The 11,128-nt window shown below is 38.0% G+C and overlaps 1 protein-coding gene across 1 annotated transcript; it reads left to right on the forward strand.

The window, feature by feature from the left end:
- Nucleotides 1-3,829: 3,829 nt before the first annotated feature.
- Nucleotides 3,830-9,001, forward strand: LOC139431819 (uncharacterized). The gene has a single exon (XM_071200008.1). It carries the CDS (start codon nucleotides 3,830-3,832, stop codon nucleotides 8,999-9,001), a length of 5,172 nt encoding a protein of 1,723 aa, XP_071056109.1.
- The last annotated feature ends 2,127 nt before the right edge of the window (nucleotides 9,002-11,128 follow it).

Genomic DNA, 11,128 nt, shown 5'->3' on the forward strand with positions numbered 1-11,128 from the left:
TAAATTCTTTTAAAGCATCACACACTGCATTTAAAACTTCTATAAATTTACTTATCGATGATTTGGGTACTCTAAATAAATATTCTAAACTTTTAAAAGAGTCTCCAGTAGCTAAATATCGAAGTGTTATTTGCAGTTTCAATTTGGCCGATAGAGCTTCTCTCATATTAGTGGATTTTCTTTGAATTTTGGGGCTAACGAGTTCCAATAAATAATTAAAATGGTGTTCCGACATTCTAAGCAAATTTTTAAAATCTTCAGGGTACTTGGAGATGTCTTTCATTAAACTAGTATGACTTCTTTGTACAATCCATTTCCTTGTCCACCATCATCTTTTCTTTCTTTTTCTTGCCAAATTTTGTGAAATCCTGTCTGCTATCACACCACACAAAACTTGACATGCTTCTGCCACCAAGCACTGCATATTCGCGACTGAAGCAAATACCTACCGTGTAAACCCGTTTCACGAAAGAGGCATGACCACAGTCGTGAAATAATTACATTCGTGTTACCACGCGGGTGCCTCTTGTTCGTGATTCACAACCCATGTCAACGCGGCTTAATGTGAACAGGGTAAAGCGTGGCGCCACGGCCCGATAGATTGTTTACGCCTGATGCGTGTGAAATCCAACTTGGCTTGATTTTCACTCCTTGCTTACGCGTGATTCAAGATGAGTGGACGTAATTTAAGGTTAAGTGAAAGCGATACAATCCGATTTATCGAATTGTATAGGAATGAAGAGCTGTTATTCAACACCACTTTAACTACCTACAGAGATAGAGATCTGCGGTCAGCTGCAGCAAAACGTATTGCTGACAGTTTAGGAGTAGAAGGTTTTGGACCGGCGGAGGTAATCACAAAATTTAAAATGCATATTCTCAAGAACTGAAAAAGATCAGCGACAGTAAGAAGTCGGGTTGCTCTCGCGACGATATATACAAACCTACGGTGTGTTGGTTTGAAACCATAAATGCCTTTTTAAGACCTTACGTGACTCAACGTAACAACACTTAATAACCTGGTAAGTTTTATTTCATGTAAATGTATTGGAAAATCACTTGTCTTTTTTTTAGAATAAACCTGAAAAAAGAAAACAAGTTTGTGAAGAAGTAGCTGCCGTACAGGAGGGGTTGACAGAAACAATTGATTGTAGCGAGAAACAGAATGACCATGTTGCCGTATAGGAGGGGTTGACAGAAACAATTGATTGTAGAGAGAAACAGAATGAACGTGTCGTTGAAGAAGAAAGAACAGAGGAGAATTCACGAAAAAATAAATATGAAAAACGACAAAAAACATCTTCCTATTCTTCACATGTAAATGACGCATTGGACAAGCTAGCAAAAATACAAGCAACAGCCATAGCAGTTACACAAACTAAAACTGAATTTGACATATTGTCCACAAGCCTTGCTGTTCAATTGAACAACATGGAATTAACTAGAGCTCTGAATCTACAACTAAAATACAGACGACCCAACTACCAGAACCTTCACCGGCAGAAACGGTGAGCAGCATCATTTCATCATTTATTTCAGATAACGACAGTAATGTATATTAATATCTTTTAATAAATTTGTATTTAGTTCTTAAACACTTGTTTTATTTAATTAAAACTCACTTGTTACAATATCGATCTTTTGCCACATAATAAAAAAAGTACATTTTTATTTTTAAATACACATACATACATTTCAGTACAATATGTATAAAATATTTATGATACCATGCTGTCTTGCCAACTAACGGATCCTTCGCCATTAAAGTATTGACAATATTTGTCCCGAATCCTTATAGATTTTTGACTGGAAACATGGTAATAAACTAACAGTAAACAGGAAATTGGTAAAAATGAGCAAAAATAATGCTAATAAGTGTTTACCTGTATAAATTCTTCAAGCATTTCATATATAGATGTTAGAACTTGTGGTAAAAATGCACTAATTGTGTTTTTTGGAACTCTAAACAAGTATTTTAAACATTGTAACGAATCTCCAGATGCCAGGTATCGCAGCGTTATTGACAACTTTGTTCTTGCTGAAATAGCTTGTCTCATATTTGTATCTTGTTTTGTAATACGAAAACCTACTCTGGTTAATAAATCATTACAATGTGTTTCTGACATTCTCAACATATTTTTGAACTCCTGTGGAAATTTTGTTAGTTCATGTTCGATGAACGTTGATGCGCCTTTTATATTGCGTTTTAAAATCCAATCGCGTGTCCACCAACGTCTCTTCTTTCTGGTCTTCTTTGATTTTTCATTATTAATTAATTCCGTAACCATTAAATCAGCAACAAGAGCACAACGAACCGATACATTTTGACTGTAGCTAAACTGTCGTGTGAATGCTTTCACGCTATCGTACCTTAATTCGAACGTGGTAACCGTCAGACGAGCGTGTAGCGCGTGAGACACGACCCATGTGAATGCGGCTTAACGTGACACGATCGACATGACGCGAACACATGGCACGCGTAGCGTTGACATTAGCAAATTGCCACGCAGTTTCTTACGGCTCGCGATCACTAGCAACGCGGTTTTAATTTAATTAATTAATCTTACAATAAACGAGAAGCTAATTAATTAAGCTCTGAATCTGATTCAGACTCGAGTGCTGAAGGGGAAGAAGTATTATTACTCATTGATGAAAAAAAAAAAATGTAGTGCCCTCTTAACTTTTACCTATCTAAAAGAAAAACTCATGGGCAATTTAAAATGACTTCCGAGTTTCCGGATGATGTCTTCACCAATTACTTCCGTTTGAACCGAAACCAGTTACCGAAGTACAATTTATTGATGCAGATGGATGTAATGCTCAAAAGCCGATAGGGACCAAAGAAAAACTTGGAGTATTCTTGAGGTAAGTAATATAAAACAATTATTCCCTGTAAGTTTCAAACATTACTTTATTTAACCTCTTAAGCGCTTATGCCGTATATAATCGTCATGACGAATGTCGCTGCGAAGTGGGTATGCCGGTGTTAAAAAAGTTCATTATTATTTTTTTTACAATTAATTTTATCCTACGTTTAGTTTTATTTTTTTTTATATATAATATATTAATTTCAATTTTATTCAATTTAATTTTTAAATTTAATTTTTCTTCGTGTCGTTTTTCTCGTTCCTGTTTGGGATGTATAAAAGTCTTGTTCTAAAATAAATGTATCTCTTTTGTCGTCGAAATTTCGTGCGTGTCATTTCAAAAACCTGTTCCAAGCGTTCATTCCAATTTCACTTTAGTTTTCGTTGAATTTTTCGGGAAACTATTTTCCGATTGTCGTGAAACTTTCATAATCTTAACATTTTCTGGTCCTTCGAGCCGGATTCAGTTTACGATCGGTAAAATAATTTTCGAATAGTGTTACGCGAGTGTTCACCATCTTTCATTTCGGAAACGTGTTTCTTCAAATTTAAGTGTTCTTCATACGGTGAACTTAAATTGGAACTTCGTCTCTTCATTTCAAATTGGAAAAAAGGGGAGAAAGAAAGAAAAAATTCAATTGAATTCAACTTCGTATATTTTTTTATTCTTCATTCCTCGGCGCTCCAAGGCCCCCGAAGAGCCCCTTCACGCCGAGTCTTCAAGGAGATTACATCCGTCCAGCGTCCTGGTTGGTGTCTTCGTCAGCACCAGGAGCATCGCCGTGCATACGTCGAGTGGATCCTCTAGGTTCTACGGATTGACAAAAAAAACGGTGACAATTTTCAATTTATTTAATTTCATTTCGCGTCGGAGTGTTAAAAATTAATTTTTTTTAAAAAAAAAAAAAATACCTTTACAATTTCTTTGATTGACATTTTCGTTCGTTTATTTTTTTGTTAAAATGGCTCAACCAAGTAAAGACTTAGAATACATTTTCGAACGACAAAATGAACTTTTCAGTTTCATTGCAAAGTCCGAGGATAATCTTCGAAAATTGCCGCATGCGCGTCGTACGGTCGGTTCAATTAATACGCGAGTTGAGCGTATCATCGATAATTGGAATGAGTTCAAACAGAACCATTTATTACTAAATCAACACCGATCGGATTATTCGGAAACCATCTATTTTTCGGATGATTTATTCAGTTCGTGCGAGGAAAATTACACCAACGCGAAAGGTCTAATGTTGGACATGCTGAGCGACATCAGTAAACCGGCAACTCGTTCGGAACCGGTTCAGGCAGCACCAGAGGTCGTGATTCCTCATCAGCGACAGCTTCCGCGTATCAACTTACCTAAATTTAGCGGTCGTTGTGTTGATTGGACCCAGTTCCGCGATTTATTCGTTACCATGATAAAAAACGACACTTCATTAACTGACGTCGAGAAGTTCCAGTACTTGAAAATGAGTCTGGAAAAAGAACCGGCTAGATTAATTAAAAATTTATCGGTAACACATGACAACTTCGATGTTGCATGGCAAATTTTGGAGGATCGGTATGATAATTTACGGGTGATAGTTGAAGCGCAACTTACCATTTTATTGTCTTCGAAATCTCTTCGCACGGATTCGTCTGAAGAGTTGAACAGCTTCATCGGCGAAATTAACGAATCCATCGGCGCGTTGGAAGCTCTGCAATGTCCGGTCGAACATTGGGATCTTGTCCTCATACACATCCTCGTTCGTAAACTCGACAGCGAGACGAGTAAAGAGTGGGAACGATCGATAAACAATCGAAAAATTCCATCGACATTTAAAGAGTTTACGGATTTTCTTAACAACCGCGTATTGACACTTGAAGCGATCGAAAGACTTTCCACCAAAAAGAAAAGCTTTTCAGTTTCGTCTGGGTCTGCTCAAAAACCCAGCTCGTTTAAATCCCATAACGTGTCGGTGGCGGTACAGAAATGTTTTATTTGTAATGGTGACCATTCAATATTTCGATGCGATAATTTTCTTACAAAATCTCCGAAACAAAGGAGCGAATTCGTAATTCAAAATAAGCGGTGTTTTAATTGTCTCGGGAATCACTATCTTCCTGACTGTCGTGTAGCAACTCGATGCAAAACTTGTTCAAAACGTCATCACACCATTTTGCACGAATTTCCTCCTGAAAAATTAAATAAAAGTTGCAACTCAAATTCTAACAAAAACAACGAATTTGTCGAAAGTAAAGTAAGCGTCCCTGGTACCTCAACGAGTCACCAGGTCAACACATTTCATCTCAGTTCCTCGGTTCTCCTAGCTACAGCTTTGGTGCGGGTAAAATCGGTTCGAGGTGATTCCCTTTTGGTTCGCGCCTTGATCGATCAAGGGTCGGAAGTTTCTTTCGTGAGCGAGGCTCTTGTGCAGCGTCTGTCGTTACCGCGCAAAGCCACATGCGTACCAATAAACGGCGTTGGATCAACACAAACGTGCGTTTCAAACGGTACAACGTCGGTTAATATCATTTCCAAAAGTGACAACAACGTTTCCATCGTCGAAGAGACTCTCATATTACCAAAATTGACTTCCTACATACCGAAACAAGAACCAAAAACCATTCCGGTTGAAGTAAATTCTTTGGATTTAGCCGATCCAGAATTCTATTCGAATCGTCGAATTGATTTGATTCTCGGGGTGAAGTTTTATTCGCGAATTATTTTGAATAATATTCGGAAATTTAACAACGGTTTTTTGGTAGCTCAAGAGACTCTTTTCGGATGGATTCTTTTCGGTCACGTTTCTTTTCCAAGTGCAAATTCGGAACGGTTCGGTTTCCAATGTTCCGTTGATCGGGAGTTGTTAACCGCAATTCAAAAATTTTGGAAAATCGAGGACGACACTAATTCAACTCAAAAACTTGCCTCAGACGATCTTGAGTGCGAGAACCATTTTATAAACACTCATTCGCGAGACGTAAACGGACGTTTTGTAGTGCGGCTTCCGTTTAGACGACCTTCATCGGATCTCGGTTCATCGCGTCACGTCGCGGTTCGTTCTTTCGGTCGTATGGAGCAACGTTTCGCCGTTAACGAAAAACTTTTTCTAGCCTACCGTGATTTTATGCACGAGTATTTGACACTAGGGCACATGAGTTTGGTGTCGTTAAACCCAAACAATACGAATTATTACCTTCCGCATCACGGTGTAGTACGCGAATCAAGTTCCACGACAAAACTCCGCGTAGTTTTCAACGGTTCAGCTGTTACGTCATCGGGCCTTTCCCTTAATGACTGCTTACACGTCGGGCCAAAACTGCAAGCCGAGCTAGTTGACGTTCTCCTCCGATGGAGACGTCATAAAATCGTGTTTTCGTGCGACATTGAAAAGATGTACCGTCAAATAAACGTTCATCCGAATGATCGATCTTTTCAAAGAATTGTTTGGCGCGATAGTTCGGATAAAGTAATAGAAAATTATGAACTTAACACTGTTACTTATGGGTTATCGTGTGCTCCGTTCTTGGCTATCCGGTGCCTGCACCATTTGGCTGATCAGCACTCCACAATTCAACCTTCCGGATCAGTGGCTCTGAAAAAAGACACGTACGTAGATGATATTTTGTCGGGCGCAGAGACCATTGAAGAAGTTAAAACTCTCATTAATCAAACAAACAGTATACTTACGGCGGGCGGTTTCCACGCGCGGAAATGGATTTCGAATCAAGCTTCTACGCTTGAAAATCTACCGCGCGATGACGTTTCCATGAACGATACCATAAAATTTGAAGACGAATCCGAATTTCCACGCGCATTGGGACTTCTGTGGAATAATAAAAAAGACGAGTTTTTATTTAATTTAAGTGTTACTCATACCGATGAAAATCTTACCAAGCGATCTGTTCTTTCATTCATCGCGAAACTTTTCGATCCCCTCGGTCTTCTTTCTCCGTTCATAATAACGGCAAAAATCTTCATGCAAGAATTGTGGGTGCTTGGTCTTGATTGGGACGATGAATTACCGGAAGATCTCGCGAAACGGTGGCAAAATTTTCAAAAAGACCTTCTAAACGTTACTACCATCAGCATTCCTCGATGGTTTGGCATCGATAACAATAAATCCAACATTCAAATCCACGGTTTTTCTGATGCATCAACAAACGCATACGCGGCGGTTGCGTATATTCGGGTTGAAACCTTAGCGGAGGTGCGGGTTGTGTTGATAAGTTCTAAAACAAAAGTGGCTCCGTTAAAAGTTGTTTCGATTCCGCGCTTAGAACTGTGCGCGGCGGTAGTTCTATCTCGGTTGGTACATCGGATTCGATCAACGCTAGAATTCGAAAACTTTTCAACTTATCTGTGGACTGATTCCACTGTCGCTTTGTCATGGATACGCAGCCATCCCAACAGATGGAAAGATTTCGTGCGTAACCGTGTCATAGAGATTCAAGAACTATCACAAGCAAAGTGGTCTTACGTGCCTGGTTCCGATAATCCAGCTGACTTAGCTTCCCGTGGTGTGCCAATAAATAAACTTCAACAGCAATCGATATGGTGGTCCGGTCCATCATGGCTTCAACTTCCCTCATCAGATTGGCCTTCGTTAAAAATTGCTGACTCAGTCGAAGCCGATCGTGAAATTAAAAGGACATCTTCTTCTCATCACATTGCGATTCAAACCTGGAATTTAAAAGAAAAATATTCTACATTAAACAAGCTTATTCGGGTCACTTCATGGTGTTTCCGTTTTATAAATAAATCAAAAAATTCAAATGTTTCAGGCAATTTAACTCCAGAAGAACTCGAAAAATCTTTGTTGTTTTGGGTTAAAGAGGTTCAAAAAACCAGTTTTAGAGAAGAAATTCAAATTCTATTAACCGGAAAATCTATTTCAAAAAGTAGTTCGATCTATCGACTTACCCCTTTCATAGACGGCCATGGACTTCTACGAATTACAGGACGTCTACAATTTTCCGTTTTGAATTGGGACGAGAAACATCCTATGATTCTTCCCAAGGACGATCCCTTCACAAAACTAATCATTGATGCTCATCATCGTCGAGTTCTTCATGGTGGAACTCAGCTTACATTATCTTCCATTCGTCGACGATTTTGGATTGTTGGTGGAAGATCTCCAGTCAGATCCTTCATACATCAATGCATCGTTTGTGCTCGTCAACGTGCAAAAACCAGTCAACAGATGATGGGTCAACTACCTCCGTCACGAGTAACCCCATCGAGACCGTTTCTCCACTCTGGGGTCGACTATGCTGGGCCATTTATTCTGAAAACACACAAAGGACGAGGTCACAAAACATATAAATCTTATTTAATTCTATTTGTATGTCTAGTTTCATCAGCAATACATTTAGAGATTTCCACTGACTACACGACGAATGGATTCATTGCCGCATACAAACGATTCACCGGACGTCGTGGTCTTTGCCAGTGTTTATATTCGGATTGTGGTACCAACCTTATTGGGGCAGATAGGGAACTACGATCCCTCTTCAGCTCCGCCTCCAAGGAGTGGAATCATTTAATCAACGTCCTCAGCAACGATGGAACCCGTTGGAGATTCAACCCCCCTTCAGCACCCCATTTTGGAGGGAAGTGGGAAGCTGGAGTTCGCTCCGTAAAAACACATCTTCGGAAAATTATGGGTTCCACCGTTCTCACTTACGAGGAATTCACTACTGTCCTCATACAAATAGAAGCCGTCCTAAACTCCCGTCCTCTCTGTCCTGTTTCCAATGACCCTACTAATTTTGAATTTTTATGTCCAGCTCATTTCTTGATTGGGTCGTCGTTATCTGTGGTTCCAGAACCATCTCTATTGGATGAAACCATCTCACGTCTCAACCGTTACCAGTTCCTCCGACGTTTGATAGAAGAATTCTGGAAGCATTGGAAAGTATTTTATCTCCAATCTCTCCAAAACCGAAACAAGTGGCATCAAGAAAAGAACTTACCTAAAGTTGGTAGTCTCGTTCTTATCAAGGACGAACGGCTTCCCCCGTCCAAGTGGACCACTGCACGTGTCTTGGAACTTCACCCTGGGGCTGATAATCGTGTTAGAGTGGCTACAATAAAGACACCGACTACTACTCTAGTTCGACCAATAGTAAAATTATGTTCATTACCTGGCTAAGATAATTTCCGAATTCATTTTTTTTTTTCTTCTTCTTCCAATTATTACTGTGTTTAATTTCATTGTATTTAATGCATTTACATACAAAATATTGTTTTCTTTTTTTTTTTTTTTGTGTTGACATCTTGAGCGTCTTCGTGAAGTTAGCTGTTTAGCCTGTTTAGCGTTGTCATGCTTTAGGATACGTTCAGATATTCCGTTTTATTTTATTTTATCTTCAATTATTATACTTTTTTTTTCGTTCATATTGAAATTTCTGTTTATTTCGTCCCGTCGTTGTTAGTGTTCATTGCCGTTACGGCAAGGCGGGCGGAATGTTAAAAAAGTTCATTATTATTTTTTTTACAATTAATTTTATCCTACGTTTAGTTTTATTTTTTTTTATATATAATATATTAATTTCAATTTTATTCAATTTAATTTTTAAATTTAATTTTTCTTCGTGTCGTTTTTCTCGTTCCTGTTTGGGATGTATAAAAGTCTTGTTCTAAAATAAATGTATCTCTTTTGTCGTCGAAATTTCGTGCGTGTCATTTCAAAAACCTGTTCCAAGCGTTCATTCCAATTTCACTTTAGTTTTCGTTGAATTTTTCGGGAAACTATTTTCCGATTGTCGTGAAACTTTCATAATCTTAACAGCCGGATATATTCGCATCTTTGAAATTAATTTACCTGCAAGTCAGGTGTACAAATACGAGATCTCACTAAAGACAATCCATTGCAGATATTTGAAACATTTTTCACTGATGAGCTTATAAATGTTATTGTTATTGAAACTAATCGATACTCCTCCCAATTTTTAGATAGAAATAAGGAAAATTTAAAGAAAAGGTTAAGATCACACGCGTTTTTAGGACTACTTATCTTACAAGGCATTTGTGCTAAACCTCAATCTAAAATGTACTTTTCAAACCGCGAGAGCGTTGCAACGCCTTTTTACAAAAGAATAATGTCTGAAAACAGATTATGTATAGAGAATATAAGTAATAATCGAAAATTAGTCAAAATTGCTCCTATTTTAAATTATCTCCGACGTAAATTTATGGAAATTTATAAACCTGAAAGGAATATAAGTGTGGACGAATCGTTGATCGGATGGAAAGGGAGACTAAGCTGGAGACAATTCATTCCTTCCAAGAGAAAACGATTCAGAATGAAATTATTTTCCTTATGTGAAAGTGAATCGGGATATGTATATAATTTCATTATATATACTGGTGGAGATACGTTATATGGTTCTCATTACCCTGATCAACCGATATCTTCCAGGATAGTTTTAGAACTTACACATTCACTTCTGGAAAGTGGCTACTGTTTATTTTTAGATAATTATTACTCTACTATTAGCAAAATGTAATACTGACTGTGTAGGAACTGTCCGATCAAACAGAAGAGGAATCCCAGCAAAAGTTAAAAACACAAAATTAGCAAGAGGTGAACAAATTGCACAGTTTAGAAAGAAACAGATCATATTGAAACGGAAGGACAAAAAAGATATAATAATGGTAGGTAAGCTCCTTCCACGACAATGGCACTCAAGATGTAATTCTGAAAGGAGGACATACTGTAAAAAACCTTTAGCAGTTGTAGAATAGAACAAAGGCATGGGAGGTGTAGACCTGGCGGACAATTATTTACATTTTTATTCCTCTGCCAGAGACTAAAAAAATTTTACATGAAAATATTCCGCCACTTTTTGGACATAACTACCATAAATTGTTACCAAATTCATAGAAAACTTGGTGGTAGAAAACATCCGCTAAATTTTTTGATGGACTTGGGTGAAATGCTTGTCGAAAAATATTCTAAAGAAACAAATCTTTCAGAAGGCCGATCAAGAGCACCAAGGCCTTCTCGGCTACTAGAGCGACATTTTCCAGATTTCATTCCACCTACAACAAAACGATGCGTCCTTTGTTATGAAAACAAAATTAGAAAGGAATCACGATACTGGTGCCCTGATTGCAAGGTGGGGTTATGGCCTGCTCCTTGTTTCAGAAAGTACCACACCAAGCAATAGACATAGAATTATATACCTAATTTTCTATATATCTGAAGAATATATTATTTTGTTTTTTTATGAACAAATAAAACCTTATGTTAAACTTTTGTAAAAACTTATATAAT

This window comes from Onthophagus taurus, chromosome 11 (assembly GCF_036711975.1).
Source record: "Onthophagus taurus isolate NC chromosome 11, IU_Otau_3.0, whole genome shotgun sequence".
Taxonomy (NCBI): domain Eukaryota; kingdom Metazoa; phylum Arthropoda; class Insecta; order Coleoptera; family Scarabaeidae; genus Onthophagus; species Onthophagus taurus.

Bases quoted from the DNA above. Each gene is read 5' to 3' on its own strand.
- LOC139431819 (XM_071200008.1), top strand. From the start codon at position 3,830: ATGGCTCAACCAAGTAAAGACTTAGAATACATTTTCGAACGACAAAAT.